This window comes from Arabidopsis thaliana, chromosome 5, assembly GCF_000001735.4.
Source record: "Arabidopsis thaliana chromosome 5, partial sequence".
Classification (NCBI taxonomy): domain Eukaryota; kingdom Viridiplantae; phylum Streptophyta; class Magnoliopsida; order Brassicales; family Brassicaceae; genus Arabidopsis; species Arabidopsis thaliana.
The window spans coordinates 16,815,085-16,837,006 of NC_003076.8; the positions used below are offsets into that span (position 1 = coordinate 16,815,085).

At 40.1% G+C, this 21,922-nt stretch overlaps 10 protein-coding genes and 1 long non-coding RNA gene across 15 annotated transcripts; 3 read left to right on the plus strand and 8 right to left on the minus strand.

Annotated features, from left to right (window-relative positions):
- Positions 1-225: 225 nt before the first annotated feature.
- Positions 226-2,262, plus strand: AT5G42050 (DCD (Development and Cell Death) domain protein). The gene is made up of 4 exons (NM_123570.4): positions 226-1,257; positions 1,338-1,522; positions 1,612-1,722; positions 1,807-2,262. Exons 1-4 carry the CDS (start codon positions 546-548, stop codon positions 1,846-1,848), a joined length of 1,050 nt encoding a protein of 349 aa, NP_568600.1. The 5' UTR covers positions 226-545; the 3' UTR covers positions 1,849-2,262.
- Positions 2,263-2,593: 331 nt separating this feature from the next.
- AT5G42053 (uncharacterized protein) lies at positions 2,594-2,900 on the plus strand. The gene has a single exon (NM_001125885.2). The coding sequence runs from the start codon at positions 2,624-2,626 to the stop codon at positions 2,786-2,788; it is 165 nt and encodes a 54-aa protein (NP_001119357.1). The 5' UTR covers positions 2,594-2,623; the 3' UTR covers positions 2,789-2,900.
- A 403-nt stretch (positions 2,901-3,303) lies between these two features.
- On the minus strand, positions 3,304-3,871 carry AT5G42060 (DEK, chromatin associated protein). The gene has a single exon (NM_123571.3). The coding sequence runs from the start codon at positions 3,836-3,838 to the stop codon at positions 3,560-3,562; it is 279 nt and encodes a 92-aa protein (NP_199021.1). The 5' UTR covers positions 3,839-3,871; the 3' UTR covers positions 3,304-3,559.
- A 28-nt stretch (positions 3,872-3,899) lies between these two features.
- On the minus strand, positions 3,900-5,111 carry AT5G42070 (uncharacterized protein). The gene is made up of 3 exons (NM_123572.3): positions 4,830-5,111; positions 4,241-4,486; positions 3,900-4,076 (listed from the first exon to the last, which is right to left on the minus strand). Exons 1-3 carry the CDS (start codon positions 5,033-5,035, stop codon positions 4,034-4,036), a joined length of 495 nt encoding a protein of 164 aa, NP_568601.1. The 5' UTR covers positions 5,036-5,111; the 3' UTR covers positions 3,900-4,033.
- An 88-nt stretch (positions 5,112-5,199) lies between these two features.
- DL1 (dynamin-like protein) lies at positions 5,200-9,932 on the minus strand. Of its 4 annotated transcripts, NM_001344434.1 has the most exons (17): positions 9,324-9,870; positions 8,893-8,956; positions 8,689-8,796; positions 8,500-8,601; positions 8,365-8,415; positions 8,178-8,239; positions 7,914-8,004; positions 7,754-7,818; positions 7,362-7,556; positions 6,990-7,109; positions 6,851-6,921; positions 6,486-6,711; positions 6,331-6,381; positions 6,004-6,232; positions 5,791-5,930; positions 5,442-5,705; positions 5,200-5,372 (listed from the first exon to the last, which is right to left on the minus strand). In NM_001344434.1, the coding sequence occupies exons 1-16, from the start codon at positions 9,450-9,452 to the stop codon at positions 5,577-5,579; spliced, it is 1,833 nt and encodes a 610-aa protein (NP_001331306.1). In that variant the 5' UTR covers positions 9,453-9,870; the 3' UTR covers positions 5,200-5,372; positions 5,442-5,576. The 4 variants fall into 4 exon arrangements, with proteins under 4 accessions (NP_001331306.1, NP_851120.1, NP_001190448.1 ...); NM_180789.3 differs by having other exon boundaries at positions 5,200-5,705; positions 9,324-9,932; NM_001203519.1 differs by having other exon boundaries at positions 5,247-5,705; positions 6,331-6,363; positions 9,324-9,673.
- Positions 9,933-11,457: 1,525 nt separating this feature from the next.
- AT5G42090 (Lung seven transmembrane receptor family protein) lies at positions 11,458-14,017 on the plus strand. Its single transcript, NM_123574.3, has one exon. It carries the CDS (start codon positions 11,746-11,748, stop codon positions 13,063-13,065), a length of 1,320 nt encoding a protein of 439 aa, NP_199024.1. The 5' UTR covers positions 11,458-11,745; the 3' UTR covers positions 13,066-14,017.
- Positions 11,555-13,445, minus strand: AT5G42092. The gene has a single exon (NR_143321.1). It is a non-coding gene; the product is annotated as an other RNA (long non-coding RNA).
- An 11-nt stretch (positions 14,018-14,028) lies between the features above and the next one.
- Positions 14,029-16,534, minus strand: BG_PPAP (beta-1,3-glucanase). 2 transcript variants are annotated; one of them, NM_123575.4, is made up of 2 exons: positions 14,876-16,534; positions 14,029-14,444 (listed from the first exon to the last, which is right to left on the minus strand). In NM_123575.4, the coding sequence occupies exons 1-2, from the start codon at positions 16,082-16,084 to the stop codon at positions 14,376-14,378; spliced, it is 1,278 nt and encodes a 425-aa protein (NP_199025.1). In that variant the 5' UTR covers positions 16,085-16,534; the 3' UTR covers positions 14,029-14,375. The 2 variants fall into 2 exon arrangements, with proteins under 2 accessions (NP_199025.1, NP_974868.1); NM_203139.2 differs by having other exon boundaries at positions 14,422-16,155.
- A 77-nt stretch (positions 16,535-16,611) lies between these two features.
- AT5G42110 (uncharacterized protein) lies at positions 16,612-17,273 on the minus strand. The gene is made up of 2 exons (NM_123576.5): positions 17,050-17,273; positions 16,612-16,962 (listed from the first exon to the last, which is right to left on the minus strand). Exons 1-2 carry the CDS (start codon positions 17,140-17,142, stop codon positions 16,867-16,869), a joined length of 189 nt encoding a protein of 62 aa, NP_199026.4. The 5' UTR covers positions 17,143-17,273; the 3' UTR covers positions 16,612-16,866.
- Positions 17,274-17,967: 694 nt separating this feature from the next.
- Positions 17,968-20,085, minus strand: AT5G42120 (Concanavalin A-like lectin protein kinase family protein). Its single transcript, NM_123577.2, has one exon. The coding sequence runs from the start codon at positions 20,062-20,064 to the stop codon at positions 17,989-17,991; it is 2,076 nt and encodes a 691-aa protein (NP_199027.1). The 5' UTR covers positions 20,065-20,085; the 3' UTR covers positions 17,968-17,988.
- A 63-nt stretch (positions 20,086-20,148) lies between these two features.
- On the minus strand, positions 20,149-21,811 carry Mfl1 (Mitochondrial substrate carrier family protein). The gene has a single exon (NM_123578.4). It carries the CDS (start codon positions 21,724-21,726, stop codon positions 20,488-20,490), a length of 1,239 nt encoding a protein of 412 aa, NP_199028.1. The 5' UTR covers positions 21,727-21,811; the 3' UTR covers positions 20,149-20,487.
- Between the last annotated feature and the right edge of the window lie 111 nt (positions 21,812-21,922).

Below are 21,922 nucleotides of genomic sequence, written 5' to 3' on the forward strand. Positions count from 1 at the left end.
TTTGTTACTATCGGCACAAATAAATCTCCTCTCAAAAGTCTGCCACGTCATAATTGCAATTGTTCCGCGTCTCTGCTGCTACATGCTCATTCACTCGCAAATCGCAATTTTCTTCTTAACCAAATTTTTATACAAAAAAAAAAGCTCAGACAGAAGTACTAAATGGTAAATTTGACATAATTAATTGGTGTGTAATTTTATAAATACAGAAGTACTTGTGTCTTGTATTTATTAGTATTCCTTATTTAATAAATTACTTTTCACTTAATCATCCAACTTTGTCAGATTCACACGCAACCTTGAAAAAATAAAATAGAATGGTATTGTGACTTTCGTGGAAATTTCTACTTAGATGACACAGTTGCTCCAATTAAAAGCTTACAACTTTTTCTTCATCTTTCTTTATATTTCTCACCCATTTTTCACCAATTTCTCTCCACTTAAAACCAACCCCAATTCTCACCAAAAATCGCAAAAAAGATTTCAACTTTCGATAAACCCAGATCGAAAAATCAGATTTTTCCAGATCAATCAGAGAGTTAGAGATGGAGTATAATAACAACAATCAGCAATCTTTTTGGCAGTTCAGCGACCAGCTGAGAGTTCAGACACCGAATCTAGCGAATCTGTCTCTCAACGACTCGATCTGGAGCACAAACTCTGTCTTCAAAGAGCGTCGAAACTTAGACATAGCCGCCACCACCGACAAGAACAACAACCAGATCGACTATTATCAGAAGAAGACAACTTCCGACAACATCAATTCCAACTGGAACTGGAAGTCTTCTGGTTCAAACAACGACATGGGTTTAGGATTCGGACCTGTGGGTTCAAAATCCACCGTCGATTTAAACCCAATCGACAAATTCAACTCACCGTTCAACGACACGTGGAAATTCAACTCAGTCAACGTTAACGTTAACGGTTACTCACCGTCAAGCGCCGTTAACGGAGATTTCAACAAAGGGGTTTACACGTCGATGAAGAAGTATGGGTACAACGTCAATCTAAAGAACAACAACAAGAACAAAGGAATCGATGAAGATCATCAGATTCAGAAAGGTGGGAAGAAGAACAGAAAGAATCAGCAGAACAATAATAACCAGAGGAACGAAGACGACAAGAACAATGGTTTGGACAAGAGGTTTAAGACTCTTCCTCCAGCAGAAGCTTTGCCAAGAAACGAAACCATTGGTGGTTACATCTTTGTCTGCAACAACGATACCATGGAAGAGAATCTCAAACGCCAGCTTTTCGGTATTCATCACCACATCTTTCTTCTTACTGTTTCGATTGTTTCTTCTTGGTTTTGATTTGTGGGGATGGAAATTGTTTAGGATTGCCACCAAGATACAGGGACTCGGTTAGAGCGATAACTCCAGGACTTCCTCTGTTTCTTTACAACTACTCCACTCACCAACTTCATGGAATCTACGAGGCAGCTAGCTTCGGAGGAACAAACATTGAGTTGAATGCTTTTGAAGACAAGAAATGTCCTGGCGAATCTCGTTTCCCTGCTCAGGTACTACTATGTACTTACTTTCTTGCGTTTCTTTGAGCTCTTGCTTTTGTCTAAATGCTAACAAATTTTTTGGGGTAATAAAAATAAAGGTGAGGGCCATAACGAGGAAAGTATGTTTGCCACTGGAAGAAGATTCTTTCCGACCCATTTTGCACCACTACGACGGTCCTAAGTTCCGACTCGAACTCAGTGTCCCTGAGGTACGTTTTTTTCATCTTCTTTAGTTCACAACCACTTTTTTTTCTTACATTCAAAGTCTAACGCTTTGGTTGTGTTTTTGGCAGGTGCTTTCTCTATTGGACATTTTTGCTGACCAAAACCCTTGAATTGGGTAATACCAATGAAGAACACAAAACAGTGGTTTGTTACTTCAAATCCAGAAAGAGAGAGATACCCCATTATACATATATGATTATAAGGAGGAGTATTAATAATAATTGTCTGAAGAAATGGTATTTTACTAGTTTATACAGTTTCTTTCTTAAGTATATTCCCAGGAGATATGGGATAAATAGAAGATGTGCTATTTTTGTGTGGGTGGATGAAGAATAGATCTCATCTCCGCGCTTTTTTCTTTTTGTAAATTATATAAAATAACATATGTACAACCCCAAAAATAGGGAGAAATGAGATGATGAACTCTTATCAATTTGTGTTTGATATTTTTATTATTGCTCCTATTCACTTCTTGCCCAATTCTATCTTGAATTTCATTTATACTAGTCGGAATAAACCGGCCACTTCATGAAAGATTTGTTGTAACAAACAACAAACTTCTCCAACAAGTAATTAAAATGAATCCAGAACAGAAGGCAATGGTTTGGGGGAAAAAAAATGTGGGAAAGATTAGTTGAAGCAGCAAAAGTGATTAGAGAAAAGCACGTTAAGAAAAAGTGTACAATAAAAGTGTTAACATCAAAACATCAAAATATTTAATTTTTGTTCGTCGGCATTAGTTTTGTTATAAACCATAGGAGAAAATGTCAGAAATAGATCCACAACTTAAAAGAAAATCTCACGACGTGGCGTAGGTAAATGGAGACTGGAGATATTAATGTGGGGGAGATGAAGAAGACTTTGAATTGGTCTTTGTTTTGAAATATGCGTTCACGCTTAGTGGAAACAAACACATGGACTCGTCTCGACGCTAATTACGCGGACCAGATTGTGCCACGCTTTAACGGTGCACGTTGGCTTTGTATTCGATGGGCTGAAACTTTTGCTGACTTTGTGTTTGGACCAATCAGCCACTTGTTCACCAATTAAGATTAACCTTCTTTTTTTTTTATATAGATTATCGGCATTTATGTATATTTTATACGAACTGGTAATAATAGTGCATAACAATTGCAACAAAACTACAAGCTTTTGGAACCCTGAAAGGGTTGCTGATTCATGGAACTAGAAGTGTATTCTAAGGTTGAGACTTGAGAGTGTTGGCTGAGAAATTTATCAGGTGTAACATTGGTAGCTTTTGGTTTGATAACTGGACCGCCTTTGGTCCACTCATCAAATTTATTGGTAACGACGGGACAAGAAGCTTGATAGTTGCCGTTAATGCTACCATTCCTGATGTGTGCAAACCTGATGGTTGGAATCTTGCTAACCCACGGTCTGATCAGTATAAAACACAGTCAACAATCCATTGGAAAGCGAATTACAAGCTCTAATCTATTATTTGCAATATTCAGCTGCTGGAGCAAAGGCTATCGAAAGGTGTGTTTCCAAGGTAATAACAGACAAGTATCTCTTTTCCTGAACAAAAAATAGTGCCATCAACTTCAGAATCTGTAACTGAATTCGACACATTAGGACTTGGCAAGCCAAGTTTGAAGAGGTGTCCTGCAAATTTTCTTGCAAGAGCTCAAATTCCTCAGACACATTGTCTTATTGCTTAGACACATGTTTCATATCGGACAAAAACATTAGCTTCCATGAACCAGAAACACTATTAAAAAAACAAACAGAGACAATCTTTGAGGAAATTACATTAAAACTATCCAATTTTGGATCGACATACTTTTAGATTAATAATATCTAAATACTCGTCGACTCTATTCTCTTGGGAAGCATCGCAAGTTTATTGCCGATCAACTTTACTGCTTCTTCGAGGAAATTTTCAACTTCTTCTTTCACGATTACCTTGTAAGGATCTTGAGACAGATCAAGATCCAATTTAAGTGAAGCTTCTTCTCGCGCCTTAATCTCTGTTATCTTGTACAAGTTCGAACTTTCCAAGATCTTCTTCACCGTCTTCTTTATTTTCCTCCGCAGATCCTTGTCGATCTCTACTTCTTCTCTCGCTACTTCCTCCATTGATGATGTCTCGCCGACAGAGAGAAACCAAAGGGTTTTTGTTTTGTTTTTTCTTACGAGTGATAAAACCTTCTTTAGGGTTTCTTAACTATTGAGCCGTAAAATTATAAATGGGCCGATAATATGTTTAGGCCCAATCATCATTACACATTTCCAAAAAAAGTTCTTCTTGGACTTGAAAAACTGGGCTATATATCACTTGTTTGAACTTTTGCTAGAACTTGTTGGCTTTGTCTGGCTGCAAAACAAACAAAGAGAGAAGAACATGATCATCATTACTCTGCAAGGTTCTCAAACCCATTTTGACATTCTTGTACATGCCAAAAGACGGTTTTTGTTGCGGTCCAATTTGTTTCATTGTTGATTGTAAGTGTATATAAATAATACTAGGCATTAACATACCGTAGTAGTGAATCACTGGTGTCTACAGAAGTGGAGGATTTAGAGTCACCACGACCAAATGCAACCTCGTCCATGCTCTGCCCTATGCGGCGGTATCTACCTCCGGCCTCAACAAACGCGGGACAAGGCCTGTAAGCCTTAATTGGCCACCAACCGAAACCGGGGACAGTTGCAATGCCACCTTGAATCCGTCCGTCACCATTACACCCACTCTCTTTCTCTTCTTTCCCACACGCTCTGCAACCACTGTTTCATTCCTCATGTTATGATCTATTGACTATAGAGAGATGGATCCATCACAATTCACAAATGACAATATAACCAATCGCTCAAGCCAACATGAGACCACAAAGAAATTTATGAGGTTAGTTATTGTAGAGAATCATTTTAAGAGATTCACTAGTGTAACAAAATTGAAGATTCATATAACACTAACAAGTTAACAGCAGAAAAGAGTCTCTATGATTTCATCATTTACGCAATCCCTAATCTATCACTAACTCTAAAATCCTTAATGTCAACGAAATTGGATTAGCTGAGAAAGGTTTAAGCTTTCCAATGGAATCGATGAAGAGAAGCAAAAGGGTACCTGAAAGTGAGGTCGTTGTCGTCGTCATTATCAGTTTCTACGACGGAAGACGGCGAAGAAGAAAGAGAGAGTAGTGGATGAGGATGATGCTTTGATGATTTGTTGAGAAAGAAACTGCTTGAGCTTGGCCATGGCCTTGATTTGTGACTACCATTGTTGAAGATGAAACATCGAGGCAGAGATATTGATGAAATGGAATTCGCCATTTTTCTTTCCTCTGTGAGCTAAGAGAAGAGAGTGTGAGAAGATAATGGCCACAAATTCAGAAACGCAAAACAAAATAAAAAAGAGTACATTACAAATTTTTATTTTAAACTATTAGAATTTTTTTCTTATTGGTAATCATATTTAAATATTATACTCTTTTTTTGGGTAGAATGTTTAATATTATACTATTGTTACAGAAAAATTATCATATGCGAAAAATACATTTTATAGTAATTAAATAAAGGGAATAGAGAAAATCTAATCTATGTGGATGTTATAAAAGATACGTAACATATCGGGTGATGGACAAAAAACATTAGAGGCAGGACAAACAATGTGGATGTTATAAAACGATACGTAACATATCGGGTGATGGACAAAAAACATAGAGGTAGGACAAACAATGTGGATGTTATATAAAACGATACTGCATGGTATCGGGAAGATCATCTTATACAAATTACAGACCCTAAATCTCTGCTCCGAGTCTGAGCCACACCGACCAGAACCGAGCAAAACAGTGGACATGACATGCCGGTATCACTTGGACCAAGCAACAGCATCGATCTCGGATTGGGCTGCTCGATACAATTCTAGCCGCTTTGAGATGGCACTGCGTCTCTCCATGATTGCTGGATCTTCGTTCAATAGCGACGAGAGCCTCTTCATCTGTTGGATATCACCATATTAGTTGACTCAGTGTTTACCCGAATGACACTTCTTTAGGTTAAGAAAAAAGGCAGAGAGCACTTACATCCATGGTACCGAGCTCCGCAAAGAAATGGTCGAGGAGACTGCGCTTCGCTTCTCGGACTTGGCAGTATACGATGGACTTGGGGATTGAATTCCGCAGGCCAGCACAGACCATGTTCACGTAAGACAAAACATTGGATCCTGTTGCCAAATGTCTAAAATTTGTGAGATATACGGTACCAGATAATTATTTATTTATATGGGTTAACCTTACCGATTCGTCTGAGATAGGAATCGTTGTAGCGGTCGAAAATGGAGTGTGTGGGGTTACCACCCTTCTCAACATCCTGGGGAAGTTTCCTGAAGAAATCAACAGTGAGGTAACTGCACTCCATGTCAACCAGCTGCAGTGTTGCTTTCTTACTTCCTTCCCGCATTTTATCCAGCGACTCTATCGCCGCATTTGTCACCTCCACTCTCAGAGCTGGGTATTGTTTTAGTTCCTGCACATGTTCAAACCGTCTATAACATTGTACAAAAGTACTAGTTGTTGGAGATATATATATATATATATATATTACTAAAAGAAAAAAGAACGTACCACAGTTTCATTCACAGACTTGTGAACCAGATCCTTTAAGATAGCATGAACCTAATATTTAACCATAGAAAAAAAAAAAAACGGAGAGAGAAGCTTATTGTTTTGTGTTAGGTTTTTGATACATCTTTTTAGAGATGAAAGTAAAGAGTTCATACGGTGTCAACAGATGCTTCAGCAGGGCCTCTGATGGAGACAATAGAAGACTCAATGAGACGACGGTAACCTTGCTCAGGAGCAATCAAGTGAGGCTGGTAACCATCAGCCTCAGTGACCAGCTTCCGGATGTTGTCCATCGCTAGCTGCTTGTCAAATTGGAGTCTCTTCAGAGCCGCAGGAAGCTGGTTATCAAACACGTTGTACACTTTTTCACCACCAGCACGCCTGTGTAATCAACCATAGTCTTAAATTACAATTTTCCTTTTGTAGTTTCAGAAGGTCAAGAGTAGAAATATCAACTCAGACGCTATAACAACTCATGGTGTAATCTTAAACATTTGAAGTAAAAAGAGTCAAAACGTACACTCCATCAAGATGCTCTTTGAATATTTGATCAAAAAGCCGACATATCTCCATTATTGAGTACAACTTCCCCTGCATCAGAACATTAAGTAAATCTTGATAGCGCAATTCAATCAAAAATAAAAGAATACACAATTTACCCCTGCATCAGCTGCAATAGGCTTTCCAAGGCGACTTAGTTCAGTTTCCAGCTCTAATACTGTTTTGTTAATAAGTGACTGAATGCCAGGAATTCTCGACTTGATCACACGTTCTAGATGCTGCGCAACAAATAAAATTGTTGCAATTAGGCTCTGTCCTGATGGTTTTATACAGAGAAACGTGCTAAGCATTGCCATAACTTCGTAGTTTCTTAGTATTTTCTGTCGGCTGCTAAGAAAATTAGCAGCAATCGTGAAAACACTGGCCCTGAAACTCTTATTTACCACTCCTAACAAATTTCACAACGCCAACTTACTTATTATAAAGAACCTGGTGAAGAAAACTACCCCTAGCCTCGTGAAAGCACGTACCTTGGAGAGCATCTTTGCCAAATGCTCGGAACCCATTTTATTAGCAAGGTGCCTATACTCAGTAGTATTGGAAAAGTACTCCCTCTCTCTTTTCCGAGCCGCAATCATGTCGACATTCTTGTTAATATCTGCTTGGGAACGGTTGACGACACCAACCCACGGATATTTAAGTTTAAAAGATCTCCCTTCCAGAATCTGAGCAAAAAATATCATTTGGTAAGTAGCGGTGCACGCAATAAACATTAATGAGGGAACATAAGTATTATGATGTTACTACACAAATTAGCATTTTATAGCTCCAACATCATATCATAGACTAATTACAACACATTTTATTCACAGTAATTCGAAATTCTAGTACAGATGTTCTATAAACTGGGAATTCAACTTACTTCCACTGCATCCGTCCCCTTGTCCATAAGATCAATCTTTGTCAAGACACCAAATGTTCTGTCCCCTGTGAAGATCACCAAGATTATAAGAGACATAGGATGACAGAATAATGTGTTGGGTCTCTTAGGTGGAAAAATGAATTGTTTGTAAAATGCTCACCCGATGGATCAACCTCACGGGAAATTTTAATTGCATCTGAGGTAGCAAGATCTTGGTTTGCAGGTGAGATTGCCAAAATGATGCAGTTGGGCTATAAGGAAATTTAATTAAATAAAAAAAAAAACAGAATAGTGTCAACTCATTTGGCGCTACGAAAACATAACAAATATAGGGAGAATACTTATATATTACCGAATCTAATTTAAACTGGCGATAGCTATCTATAAAACATTAAAGGGTCTGGGAGTAAGCATTTTCATTTACCTTTTCAATGTAGGACCGAACCATGTTTTCAATGTCCTTCACTATACTATCAGATTGTCCATCTGCATCAACCAAAAGAAATTTGTCGTGTCATGCCAAATTATGTATGGTAGAGAATAAAGTCTATTGCCTCATGCTTCATCGCTAGAAAAAATAGACCAAAACTTCTTGCTCTACTGTAACTTACCAACAGCAACTTTTGTAAGCCCTGGAAGATCTATCAGTGTCAAGTTGACAACTGCACACATAGTAAAGAGGATAAAAAATTAGAGAATGAACAAAAAGCACATACAACTGGAAAGAGATTTTGGGTTGTCCTTACCATTGGGAGAGTATATGCTAAGGTGAATGGGAACACTAGAAATAGCCTTGCTGCGTCCAGTCTCTCTGTCAGTCTCATCTTGAATCTCCTTCCTCACAGCAGCTATAGAGGTGATTAAATTAATCAAATATCAATGGAATACAGGAGAAGGTGAAACTTGAACTGCAAATTGAGATAGCCGAAACCCACCAAAATCAGTAAACTTTTTCCTCGGGAGGTGAAGAAACTCTGCATACTCCCGGGTTCCATCATCGATCTTTTGCAACTGTAAGACAAGGGGCCTTCGAGTAACAATGCCTACAAATAGTTACCGCAAATGCATATTGTCATTACTCAAGGAAATAAGCAATTTCATAATTAAAACTAAGTAAGAAGTGTTAACACTGTATTTACCAGATCCACGGGGTAAAAAGTCCTTTCCCACGATGCTCTCCAGGACTGAAGACTTCCCTGAGCTCTGTCAACACAATAAGGATACAACATAAACTTAATGCCACATAGAATTATCAAAGTACAGAAACCCCTCTCCACAACAATCGTAGCTTAAATTAAATGGTTCAAGACCAACTAGTGAAAAAATATCCAAGTCAAAGCCAAGTCAACATTCCTCAATACCAATTGCTTGCAAAGCTAGTTCATAGTAGAAGCTATTAAACTATAATTCCTCACGATCCGGATGTTGATAAGCAAAAACAACGAAGTTTAGGGCAAATTTATCCGAATACCTCAGCTCAATATCAATTCCGAATCGCAAAAAAAACGAACGAATCGTGAGATAGATCGTCAAGCATATAATGGAAGGGGAAGGAGATCGAGATGCAAACCTGACCACCAACGACGGCGATCGCAGGCAAGGAATCCCAAAGAGTAGGTAAAGCGCTGGAGTCTCCATGGTCTCCTAAAGCCGTGCAAGCTCTCTGTATCTTGTTAACCAGAGAGATCAGATTTTCCATCGTCCTCTACTCCTCGTTTCCCCAATATCAAATGAGAAGCCCAAAATACAGTAGCTGCTACAACAGATCGGCGAGATCTGATACCTCCGCCGGTAAAATTTATTGCGGAAGGAGTAGATCTGCGATGCGACGGTGAGCTATGGAACCAGAGAAATAGAGATAGAGAGAGATGAGTTTTTGAATTTGAGTCGATGAAGAATTTTTGCTTGCTAGTGTTGGGAAAAAGTAAAGGGGAAGAAAGCGGTTTATATAAAAGCCAATACAGGGTCTTTTCTTTTCCAAAGAAAATTTGAAACGGCATGGTGTTTATTTCGAGAATTCAAAGACGACGAGGAGTTGACCAAAAACAAAATAAAAACGACGAGGTGTGTCGTATATATTCAACCAATCCCTTAATATTCCACATCTCTCTAACCAGGTAAAGTAATGATAATACTATTGCATGCATGACCAACCATATAAATAAATATAACAAGGTCGATTTTCTTGTAAAAGAATGTAACGAGTTAAAATTCGAATAAAAAAACTATCACTTATTAGTAGAGTAAAGTGATTTCATGTGGACCACGAACATCCTCATTACGATTGCAGTTCAAACGGTCCATAGATTGAGGATTCAAAAAAAAGATAAGAGACGTTAAGGATTATGATTGTTTATTCAAAAGGATGACACTAAACAACAAAATAACTGTAGTTTTGAAAATTTGAATGTATAAAATAAAGATCTTTTCTAGAACAAACCCACTAAATCTGACTAGTAATGTCACATCGATTTTAGATAGCGTTTGCATTTTGGCAAATACTATGTTTGGTTGGTGAGATCCAAACGCTTTTTAGAAATGTATAAAACATAGCACTAACACATTTTTAAACCTTATGTATTGTTTACGCAAATACACGTTATTTATTTTCCAGCTAAGTGGTGAAAAAATAAACCGGTTCACATTTTTTTTTTTAAATGTTACTAATGTTGTGTTTGTCTACACAATTTTTTTAAAAAATGTTACTAATGTTGTTTGAGACAAACACAACGTGTAACTTTGTATCCTACATACTCTTGTATCAATTGTTAGATTTTATGATGTTCATACGTTAACAAATATGTATCATGTGACCAACTTCTATCCCTCAAATTAGAATTTTGAAGTTAGTGAAAACGTGATGTAAAATAGGTTTAACATATGCTTTATGGGAATATGTTGAGACTAATATGAAATACAAATGAGGTTGGAGTGAGACATGCTATGTAATATATTTAGGTATGTAGACTGTATGTCTCCGTAGCAGCTGCATGAATTTAGCTTCCAAAAGCACATATACTTGCACGGGTCACACGGTTTATTTGCAGTGTAACTTTTTCGAATTGCGATTCTTGAACAAAATCTCTAAGAGTACTCTTCTACTACTTTCTGATGTTTTTCGTCATATGTGAGTGGAAGATGTTGGTTTAGTGTCGGGTTGTGTAGAGAGGACAAGAGTTAGACCATAGACACTCAAACAGTCAAACCAATCTATTATAAATAGATAATATCTCTCCGGTTTAGTATTTAAGCTTTCTTTGTATACCATTTATGTTTAATGAAGGTTTCGCGCTTGTTGATACAATCTGAACGAGATCTAAAGAAACCGTAAAAACATTTAGAAATAATACATCTCCAAAAAAAAGTCATTCGGAAAAACATTTTATGATTTAAATTGATGGATAATTTGTTCTCAACTTATACATCCAATTTCCGACCAATTCAAAACGAAATTCATCAATACTTTAATTTCTTCCTTTTTTTTTTTTTTTTTTTTTTGTCAACCGATATAAATTTGAACTCAAAAGATCCAATCCCGAGAGATATTGTTTACATACGTGACATGATGCGGTACGGTACGAATCTTTCGTGCCAACTTATCCGCTTTTACATTTGCACTACGAGAAATTAAAGATAAAGAGAAATTTATGAATTCTTCCCTATCACTCTACAACTCCTTCAAATACACTGGAAACGCCGGCCATTCGGTTGGAATCGGTGAATTGGTGAAATTTTTGTTTCTAGAAATCAACTAATCCGTCAAAGATGGTTTATTCCCTTAATGATGAAGGAAAATGGGTTCTCTTGTTGCTAATAAAATAATGGTATTTATTTTGTTTCTTAGAAAGAAAAAAAAGACTAATTTAATTTGGTTGGTCACACACAACCGTTTTCATCGGAAGAAGAACAAGTTGGATTGATTTTGCTTTGGATCTCACATCTGAGATCAGATTAATCTCTCTGTGAAGTCGAAGAACGAAACCCTAGTTCCCATGGATCTCTCTTCACGCTTCTCATCGATCCTTATCCTTCTCTTGATCTCCATCTCCATAGCTTCGGCTGAGATTCGTAAATCAGAGATCCGATCCGATGATCGTCCAATCATCCCTTTAGACGAATTCGGTTTCACTCACAGCGGTCGTCTTGAGCTTGACGCTTCCAAGATCTGGCTTTCCAACAGCAATCCCGATCTCGATCTCTCCAAAGTGGGCTTCTTTCTCTGCACTAGAGACGCTTGGGTTCATGTGATCCAACAGCTTGAAGAAGAAGAGATCACGTGCGCTCTACAATCAGATCTCGTTAAGCATGTGTTCACCTTCAACAATCTCAAGGGAGGAGATAAGAGCAGATTCTCCACCGTATTCACCGAGAACGATGCGGATCAGTACTCTCTCGTCTTCGCTAATTGTCTCCAACAGGTCAAAATCAGTATGGATGTTAGATCCGCTATGTATAACCTTGAAGGTAAAAAGGGAGGTCGTGATTATCTCTCTGCTGGAAGAACTGTTCTTCCTAAGGTCTATTTCTTATTCTCTGTTATCTATTTCTCTCTCGCCGCCACGTGGATCTACGTTCTCTATAAGAAACGTCTCACTGTTTTCGCAATCCATTTCTTCATGTTGGGAGTTGTTGTCTTGAAAGCTTTGAACCTTCTTTGTGAGGCTGAGGATAAGTCGTACATTAAGAAAACTGGAACTGCTCATGGTTGGGATGTCTTGTTCTACATTTTCAATTTCCTTAAGGGTATCACTCTTTTCACTTTGATCGTCTTGATCGGCACCGGTTGGTCTTTCTTGAAGCCCTACTTGCAGGACAAGGAAAAGAAGGTCTTGATGATTGTCATTCCTCTCCAGGTTGTCGCTAACTTTGCTCAGGTGGTTATCGATGAGACTGGACCGTATGGCCAAGATTGGGTCACGTGGAAACAGATCTTTTTGCTTGTTGATGTCGTCTGTTGCTGTGCTGTTCTGTTTCCCATTGTCTGGTCCATCAAAAACTTGCGTGAGGCGGCTAAGACTGACGGGAAGGCTGCTGTGAACCTCGTTAAGTTAACTCTGTTTAGGCAGTACTACATTGTGGTTATCTGCTACATCTACTTCACTCGTGTTGTTGTGTATGCACTGGAGACCATTACCTCTTACAAGTATATGTGGACTAGTGTTGTTGCCAGCGAGTTAGCCACACTTGCCTTCTATCTGTTTACTGGCTACAAGTTCAGGCCAGAGGTGCATAACCCGTACTTTGTTGTTGACGATGAGGAAGAAGAGGCTGCTGCTGAGGCTCTGAAGCTTGAAGACGAGTTTGAATTGTAAGTCATCACTGGAATAATCGTGTCACGTGTGAGTCAGTAAAAAGAAACATACTTTGTTTGACAGGATGATTGAGAGTAAACCGGATCATCAGCTGCCTGCTAAACCGCCTTCTCTTCTTTGGTTTTTTCCTCTTGTTATCTTTATTAGAATGCAATACCTGTTTTGTTTTTACTTGAATTGTTAGGATACTTATATAGACTCTATGAATGTCTTGTCCCCCAATGCATAGTATGTGTATTACTGGTAACATAAAACGCTTGGTGCTGCTCGTTATACTTAATCTGAGTCTCTGCTTTTCATTTGATAGACAAAATGGCTGATTAGAAAAGTTGCTTAAGGAAGCAAACTTTGTTCACTACTATTTGCCTTGTTGGATCTGTATTTATATCTTTGTCTGAAGTGACAGACGAAAGAATTGGTATAGTGTGTGGAGGTGGAAGAGATTAACATTGAATGTTTGGTGGACCATAGAGATTGATTGGTCACATAAATACAAAAAGTTTGGCGGAAATTAGGTGTACGAATGCGGAGGTGATTTATTGAAGGGAATACATATTTTGGACCTTGAAAAACCGGATCTGTACCGGTTTGGGAAGGAAGGGTTACCGTCCAGTGTATCGGATTGCTTCTTCAGAATCCGGTGCCGTCGATGTGCTTGTTGGGGGGACTAGCTTTCTGGGAGTCTTGTGGTGGGTTGGTGCGCCGGTGGGGTTGATTCGAGGACGAAAACCGGTCTCTTTCGTCGGAGTTTCTCGAGCATCGGTTGCGGCCTCGAAACTGTAGGGCTTGAGCCCGCCGGATCTAATGCTCCGGTCTCTCTGCTAGCTTCCATCAACAAGCGGCGATCTTCCTTCTTTGCCGACATGTTTTCCGATTTGCTAATTTTGTAACTGGATTTGATGTTGTTTTTGTTGCGGCCCAAGCCCATTTGGGATGAGGATTAATAATATTTAAAAAAAAAAAAAAAAAAAATTAGCACTTGTTGCTTGTGCCAAGATTCTGTCTGCCACTACTCTGGCCTCAAATGTCTTCAAGTTATACAATTATCGAAAATCATCATCTTCTTTAGAAAAATCTAATCAACTAAGATTCATTATTTAAATAATCTATGCTTAAACAAGAAAAAGGAGAATGGAAAAGGAAAAAAAAAAAGAGTTGGAGAGGAGGTCGGCACAACAAAGATGGTATGTCTCCTAAATCATCCTCCGACCAAAACACCAACACAAAACTAATTAAATTAAATTTGGGGGCTATATCACGTCATCAACCGAGTAAAAGTACAAAGCCGACGAGATCTAGTGGAGAAGCTTTTACAACCGAAGCTTGATGATGCAAAGCAAGAAGAAGAACAACACACACTCAACGAATCTGCCTTTTCCCTGCAAAAACGTCAACAAGCATTGCCTATGTCACACTCCTTTAATTCGTTTATTCAAGAGGTCAACAAGTCAAAAAGTGAGGCACTCTAAATCAATTATATTTTCAGACAAAAGTAACAAAACAAGAGTCATCTCCACGTGATAACCAATCCAAAACACATTGTCACAGTTTTTCGAGTTTATAATAAAGATTCCAACTTTTTAACCAAAAGTCACTAACTTTACCACAATGTTAATCCTTCCTTATTCGAGCTTTGTGATTTTTTTTTCTTTTACCACTAAATTTATTGTTTAAATGAAACAAAACAGATAAATAGAGTGACAAAATATGTCTAAATATGCAACTTAACAGTAACGACCTTCTAGTCCTAAATGTCTACGAAAATTGTCAAAGTAAAACAACAAATGAAGTGTAAAGTCGAAAACGTTACCCCGGCGGAGGAAATGGACATGTAATCCGGTGATGGGTTACCCGTGACTGGCTGATAGATGCCACCACCGCTGGAAGAGCCACCAGTGTTACCGCCACCGCCACTGCTACTACCACCAGTGGAGTTGCTGCTACCACTACCACTACTATGAGTGGAAGAGGTCTTGATCCCAAGTGAGTAAACCGGAGTTCCGTCAGGGTTGAAGAGACCGTAGTTCCTCTCGGAGGTTGGTCCAGGCTTCATGTTCTCGTTAAAGAGAGCAAAGACGAAGATGGTGAGATCGCACTCAGGTCGTATAGGCGTCCTCATCTTCTTGCTCATCATCATCTTGATCAGATTCCCATTGTACTTGCGAGCATTGTCGCAGGTGGCTCCGACTTCTTGCGGGTCACCGTTGGAAGGCCATCCGGTCTCGGAGACGACAATGGGAACTTTCTTGTAGCTGATGCCGACAGCGTCAAGAGCGTGATAGACTGCGTCGACCTGAGCGAAGAGCATGTTGTCGTAGTGGAAATTAGAGCCAGGATCGGTGAAGCCTTGATTTGGTTGGAAGAGTACGAAGTCGAGAGAAACGTGTTTGGGGTTTTCTTCGTAGGCGAAGAAAGGGTAGGCGTTGATGAGGATTGGTGAGCCAGTCTTGACGTGGAAGTCCAAGATGGGAGTGAGGGAGCCGAGGAGGTCGCGGCGGAAGGAAGTGGCCGAGGGAGGGTAGGATACATCCAAGATGGCTAGTGAGTGAGCCGTCGTCACAAAGATCTGCTTGTTTAGGCCACAATCCACCAGAGCACCGTGGATGCTTTGCATAGCCGGGAAGAGGGCTGCCGTGAGGGCTGACTGGTTTGAGGTGAGGACTTCGTTTCCCACTACGATGGCCACGATCTTGGTGTTTGGGAGGTAAGCTTGGACGTTCTCCTTCACCCAGCCTTGGGCTTTAATAGGGTCGCTCATCTGAGCCAGGTACTCGTTACCGAGGGCCACGGTGAGCTCGAAGCCGGAGCCGGCGAAGGCACGTAGGGCTTGTGGATCGGCGTCATAGAGCTTGACTTTTGTAGCTCCCACAGACTTGAGGAGAGGGATGACGTTTTTAGGGGGAGGAAGGTTGTTAGCGACCTGGCCATAGTTGATGCCGATGGAGGAGACGATGAGAGGAAGAGAGAACAGAGCAAGGCAAAACAGAGAGAAGAGAGACTGCAGAGAAGAAGAAGCCATAGATGAAGTGAGAGAGAGAGAGAGAGAGCGTAGTGAGTGGTTGTGAGCAAGATGATAGAGGAGGCAGTGATGGGACCAGAGCGTTAGGATTCACTAAATTTCAAAGTGAAATAGTAATAAAGAAATAATTGAAAAGAAGAAAGAGAAAGAGTAATGTTGGTTTGGATGAGCTGGAAGTCAGTGTCTCTGGAGCAAGCAGTAGAGGAGAGAGCATCTTTCTTGTTTTGCTTCCTCTCGGATTCTCACTTCTCTTATGACAGATCATTCTTGTCCTCTTCTCTCTCGGTGCTCTCATTACAACACTTGCTAGGTATTTGAGACAGCTACATGGAGACAGAACACCAACTAGAACATCTACCACTCATGTCTTTCAACAGCCTGTTTGCTTCAACTAGTCTTTTTTCCAATACACCAGAATTTGACTAAATCCAACTAGGTTGATGACCTTGAACGGCTCTTTAAAGTTTAACCAGATACAACCCAATGATTCAAAACACCAATTAGAGCCATCGCCACACATTGCTTTGTCTCATATAAAGTAAAAGCACACCAACATATGAATAAAGTTTAGCTCACAACAAGAAAGAGTTCAATTTAGCATATCCCTTGAAAGCAAAAGAATGTTAATAAATTCTCATTACAGAGATAATAGAAGACAACAAAAGAGAAGATGAGAATGATAAGATTAAAGACCTAAGTGACGCACTCACGCTTTGAATGGAAAAAACAAAGCTTTTGCATCACCCAAGAGAAGAAGAAGAAGAATGGTATTTGTAATCTTATCATCTGTGTGCTGTGACCAGCGTCTCTATGAACCTTAACCCATCAAACCTCGGCTCGAAATTGTCCGACCCATTCGTTTTCCTCGATTCCCAAACCTGATCAATTCATATCCACATCTCAGTTTCAAACCACAGAACAATTGAAATCGTCGAAATCGCAGATCTTAAAAAAGAAAGAAAAACCTTTGGGGAGACTGGAGGAAGAATGGAGGAAGAAGAGAGAGCAGCGGTGGAGACGGCAATGACAGAAGCGACCACACCGCTTGAAACCTTCATCTTCTTCTTCGGATCCGACGACGCCGGATCTCTCCACCACCACCGACTCTCTGGAGCTGCGTGTTGCGCCTTGTTTCAGGCTTTTCTTAATATCAAATTTTCAGTTAAACCCAATATTGCCCTTCCTTTTTATTTTCTCCACCATTACAAAAATAATTAAAAAAGAGAAGTACTTATTAATAAAAAAAACAAATTGGCGTTGGAATGTGGTATTATCGTAACGGTGCATTTGATTCGAGTTGTTCGATAATCTATTTTCAATGGTTGAATTATTTTATTGACTCATCTAGTGGGTCAATTTGTGGAACTATCAAATTATCTCAAATATAATGGAAAAATATTTCAAACCATACAAATTTAGTTATTTATCTCTTTTTTTTTGTCCAATAACTCAGTATATTATAATCAAGACTTTCTTGGTCCAATAACGGGCTTATCACTAGTATAGTATTAAACCATGCAACCAAAAGGCCATTTTTGTGTGTTATTGAACTAGTAAATTAGAATAGTATTTTAAAATCCATTGCTATTACTTATTACCATTTACCACCATTGCATGCACGTTGTTTCACCCGTGTATGTATGTCAATAGAATTTAACAGTTTTTTGCAACCGTGTAATGCTGTACAAATCATGAGTCTGTTTGGGTAATAAATATGAATTAATGTTTTGTTAGACTATAACAAAATGTACTTGATGTATCTATTTATTTGAGTTATGAAATACTGATTACTCCGGGAGGTTTATAATCTTTAGTTTCCAAAACTAGACAAATAAAAAAGATTACAAATTTTCCAAATCTCAAACTAAAATGTAACCAATTACAGAAAGCCCCAAAAAAAGGAATCAGCTAAAGTGCGATTTAGGAGTCATCCAAGGAAGATCCTCCCCAACCAAACCATCGACAATCATCTCTTCCGCTTCGTTAGCCGGTCGGATTCTCAACAAAGGCCTCCTCGCCGGAAGAACTGGCAACGGCGCCTCCCCGCGTATAATCCTCACAGCATCCTTCACCCTTGGCCGCTTCTCACTGTCAGGATGCGCACAAACCATCCCAACCATCAACACCCTTTCCATTTCCTCTGCATCGAACTCTTCCCTCAGCATGATGTCAGCCCCATCCAGCACCTTCCCTGTCTCCCAGTGGCTCCACATCAGGTCTACAAGCACCGCCCCGTCATCCCCCACCGGCCTACGCCCCGTACACACTTCCAGAACCACCACTCCAAAGCTGTACACGTCTGTTTTTTCAGAGGGCACACCTGTGTACACGTATTCTGGTGCCAAGTAACCCATAGTACCTGCTGGGAGTGTAGCAGCTCGTCCAGCTAGCAACGCACTGTGCTCATATATCTCAGCTAACCCGAAATCACCAAGCTTGGCGTTAAACTCGGCATCAAGCATTATGTTACAGGTCTTGACGTCACGGTGGATGATCTGTCTCTCACATTCTTCGTGTAGATATGTAAGTGCGGAAGCCACACCGAGAATGATGTTTACCCTCTGCTTCCAAGAGAGTACTATGATCTCTTCTGATGGATCAGATGAGGGTTTCTTGTGTAGGAATTCACTTAAACTTCCGTTAGGTAAGTACTCAAACACTAAGGCCGTCTCTGTTCCTTCGCTGCACCACCCCTGGAACTGAACCAGATTCTTGTGCCGCAAGTAACCAGTCATTGTGGTGAACTCTGTGGTGAAAGGGTTACGGTTGCATTGTGGCCAGTGTTCTCGATCAAACCGCTTCACGGCCACGGATCCAATGGAAGGAATAGAGCCTCTATAGACAGTAGCAGAAGCTCCTTGACCAACGATTGCGTTCTCATTGAAACCCGACGTCGCGGATTTGATCTCAGCCAAGGATAACCTTCCAGGCATCCGAACAAGCCCCGAATTCGAATCAGCTTCCTCACTAATCCTTTTCTTGCCACAAATCAATGAGAAAACAATAAACGCCACGAGGATAACAATTGCAGCCAAACCAGGTAAAAGACTCCAAACTGGTATCTTTAATCCAACAACTGTAACCCTAAAGTTGAAACCTTTACGATGAATTTCCTTCGGATTTTCGGAAACTTCCCCTGAGCAAACCAAACACTCTTCATCTTTCTCCTCCTCCTCTTCTTGAATCGCATCAGAATGAGACCCAAAGGTCCTAAATTTCCACCGCTCAACGATATGCAAAGCTGACCCAATACCAGCATTCGAAGCAGAGAAACCAACATGCATATACTCTTTAACTTTACCAGAGAGATCAATCTGTGTTGATAAAACAGGACTAGTAGGCTTAACACGAGAATACCCAACCCAAACCCTAATCAGTTTAAGAACATCACTATACTCAATCCAAGCCATCATCTTTTTCCCACTTTTAAGATCAAACCCTTTCGAAATCGCATCAACGGAAGAAACAGAGAAGATTGAACTAACATCGATTCCAACATGGTTATCGTTGATGTCACCGTGAACCGGGTCAAATCTAGTATCAAACTCAACGGCGATGAAAGAATCATCAGGATTTGGTAGACCCAAGAAGCCATTAGAGAAGACGAATGAGTCAGCATTAGACGTGATCAAGAAAGCGAAGCCGTCACCAAAAGGGCAAGAAGGAGAAGCGATGATGGAGAAGGAGAAGCGGCAAGAGAAAGAAGCGGTTGTGTTAGTGGAAGGTTCGAGAAACTTTATTGGGTACACGTAGAGAGCTCGTCCAATGCCGGAGGAAGATGGTTTTGACGGTGGTGTTGTGACGGAGGGAAAGCAAGGTTGTTGTTGGGTTAGTGAGATTGTACGGTCGCGGAAGAAGGCGTCGCCGTAGAGAGTTAAGTTTTGTAGCGGCGGCGAGAAACGGTGAGAAAGTGTGGGAAAATCTAGGGAAAGGAAGAGAATTAGGTGGAAGATGACGAGAGAGTAATGATGATGATTCATCTTGGTTCCCGTTGTGTCATGTGGTTTGTGTTATTTTCTTGAACTCTGATCTTTGGTTAAGAGAGGCAGAGAAAATTATAAATCGATTATTATTAACTCCAAGATGGTTTTGTAATGAAATGTAAAGGATGATAATTTTATAAGCGCTTGGTTATAGAGACAAAAATGAGAATGAATAAATCTAGAATGAGAGTGAAGCAAATGATTAAAGATCGTCTTACACAAATGGAGCAATGTAATTGTGACAAAATCAAAACTATGGAGACACTAAACCCAACAGAAAAGAAGCAAATCTACCTCTCAGAATCTGGCTAGTAACAACCTCTTAGAATCCAAGCTTGGTTCTGGATAAAACTTGATGCTTCTTTTGAGAAACAAGCAAAAACTCTCCCTCTGTTCATCTGACTATACCAAAAACCGAACTCAAGAATCAGCAGCAACGTTAGCTTCAGACTCTTCTTTCCTTTTCAAATATTCATTCAAGATTGTAAGCCTAGCAGTCTCAAAGGCAAAATAACCGATCGCAGAGAAACAAGCGCTGTGAACAACTCGAGGTCCCATGCCGCGGGTAAAACCAACCCAACCTTCCTCTGTCAATATCTGCTTCACTGTCCCAGCAACACCAGTATACATAGCACCACCGAGTTTATCCACAGCCTCCACATGAATCTGTGTCATCAGCCTAGTCTTCACAACATCTAACGGCGTAGTTATCGAAGCCGATATCGCACCAGCCAACGCACCGCAACAAACACTCTGCAAAGGCTCAAGATGGCTCTGCTTCGTTTTCTCCAAAACCGCGGCTTTCAGATACTCAAACGACGAATAACTGAGTACACCAGCGGGTAAATTCCTCAACAATGTAGCCGAATAACCGGCGTAAAGCCCCAAGATTCCATCTTTCTCAAGTATCTTAAGTAAAACTTGATAAGATCTCCCACTAGCTCCAGCTTGCATTCTCTGTGTAATGAGCTCTTTAGGAACCATTATAGCTGAAGAGATTATGTTTCCCATAGCACCAGCAGTAGGCGGGATTAAAACCGTCGGAAAATCAGGGAACTTAGAGAGCAGAGACTTACCAAACTCACAAGTACCGAAATACACGGCGGAGGAAAACGTAGAGCCAACAATCACGGCGGAGACACCACTATAGAAACCTAATATACCTTTAGCTTGAAAGGTTTTCACTATAGCATCAAATGTGTTACTATAAACCTGAGAAGCGCCTTTGGTTTGAAGCTTGGTTTTGATTGCGTCAAGTGGGAGAAGAGTAACGTATGTGAAAGCTCCGGCGAGTCCACCGGCTCCTGCACCGATGATGGCACGTTCCCAGACGGAGAGTTGTTTGATGAGTGTTTGAATTCTTGGACTGCTTCGTGATGCGGGTTTGATCCATTTCAGGAATTCGGGTCCGGGTTTTTCGTGGGTTGGATCCGAGATTGATGTTGATGCAAATGGTGGGTCGGATCTTCTGAAATTTGCTGAAAATTTTGGGGGTTTTTGAGAGGATTTGGTTTTGAGTTTAGGGTTTCTGACGATAGGGCTTTGGACGGAGGTGAGATCGGAGAAATGAGTGAAGAGAGAATTGAACTCGTTGGGAAAATGGCAGTGATTAAGATTTGGAGATGGGAGGCCAAGAGTTTCGGAGAGTCTAGCTTCCATGGTTGATTTGGGTGGAAGCTTGAGGAAGGAGAACCAAACATAAAGATGATGACAGACTGATACTTAAAAAAAAAGAACATGGCGCAGTGTAGTAAGGAAAATACTAAACGGCATGAAGTTGAAGACGGAGAACAAAACTCGTTATTCGCAGTGTAGTAAGTAAAAAGCTAAACGGCATGAAGTTGATGACAGAGAA

Bases quoted from the DNA above. Each gene is read 5' to 3' on its own strand.
- AT5G42050 (NM_123570.4), top strand. From the start codon at position 546: ATGGAGTATAATAACAACAATCAGCAATCTTTTTGGCAGTTCAGCGAC. The intron at 1,258-1,337 runs GTATTCATCACC...GAAATTGTTTAG, and splicing joins TCTCAAACGCCAGCTTTTCG to GATTGCCACCAAGATACAGG. The intron at 1,723-1,806 runs GTACGTTTTTTT...TGTTTTTGGCAG, and splicing joins TCGAACTCAGTGTCCCTGAG to GTGCTTTCTCTATTGGACAT.
- AT5G42070 (NM_123572.3), bottom strand. From the start codon at position 5,035: ATGGCGAATTCCATTTCATCAATATCTCTGCCTCGATGTTTCATCTTC. The intron at 4,487-4,829 runs GTACCCTTTTGC...GGAATGAAACAG, and splicing joins GACAACGACCTCACTTTCAG to TGGTTGCAGAGCGTGTGGGA. The intron at 4,077-4,240 runs GTATGTTAATGC...TTTGTTTTGCAG, and splicing joins ACCAGTGATTCACTACTACG to CCAGACAAAGCCAACAAGTT.
- AT5G42053 (NM_001125885.2), top strand. From the start codon at position 2,624: ATGCGTTCACGCTTAGTGGAAACAAACACATGGACTCGTCTCGACGCT.
- Mfl1 (NM_123578.4), bottom strand. From the start codon at position 21,726: ATGGAAGCTAGACTCTCCGAAACTCTTGGCCTCCCATCTCCAAATCTT.
- AT5G42060 (NM_123571.3), bottom strand. From the start codon at position 3,838: ATGGAGGAAGTAGCGAGAGAAGAAGTAGAGATCGACAAGGATCTGCGG.
- AT5G42090 (NM_123574.3), top strand. From the start codon at position 11,746: ATGGATCTCTCTTCACGCTTCTCATCGATCCTTATCCTTCTCTTGATC.
- BG_PPAP (NM_123575.4), bottom strand. From the start codon at position 16,084: ATGGCTTCTTCTTCTCTGCAGTCTCTCTTCTCTCTGTTTTGCCTTGCT. The intron at 14,445-14,875 runs GTAACGTTTTCG...ACGTTTTTGCAG, and splicing joins TGTCCATTTCCTCCGCCGGG to GGAAAAGGCAGATTCGTTGA.
- AT5G42120 (NM_123577.2), bottom strand. From the start codon at position 20,064: ATGAATCATCATCATTACTCTCTCGTCATCTTCCACCTAATTCTCTTC.
- DL1 (NM_180789.3), bottom strand. From the start codon at position 9,452: ATGGAAAATCTGATCTCTCTGGTTAACAAGATACAGAGAGCTTGCACG. The intron at 8,240-8,364 runs GTAAGTTACAGT...TGGTTGATGCAG, and splicing joins GCTTACAAAAGTTGCTGTTG to ATGGACAATCTGATAGTATA. The intron at 7,819-7,913 runs GTGAGCATTTTA...TGATCTTCACAG, and splicing joins CCGTGAGGTTGATCCATCGG to GGGACAGAACATTTGGTGTC.
- AT5G42110 (NM_123576.5), bottom strand. From the start codon at position 17,142: ATGAAGGTTTCAAGCGGTGTGGTCGCTTCTGTCATTGCCGTCTCCACC. The intron at 16,963-17,049 runs GTTTTTCTTTCT...TGAATTGATCAG, and splicing joins TTCCTCCAGTCTCCCCAAAG to GTTTGGGAATCGAGGAAAAC.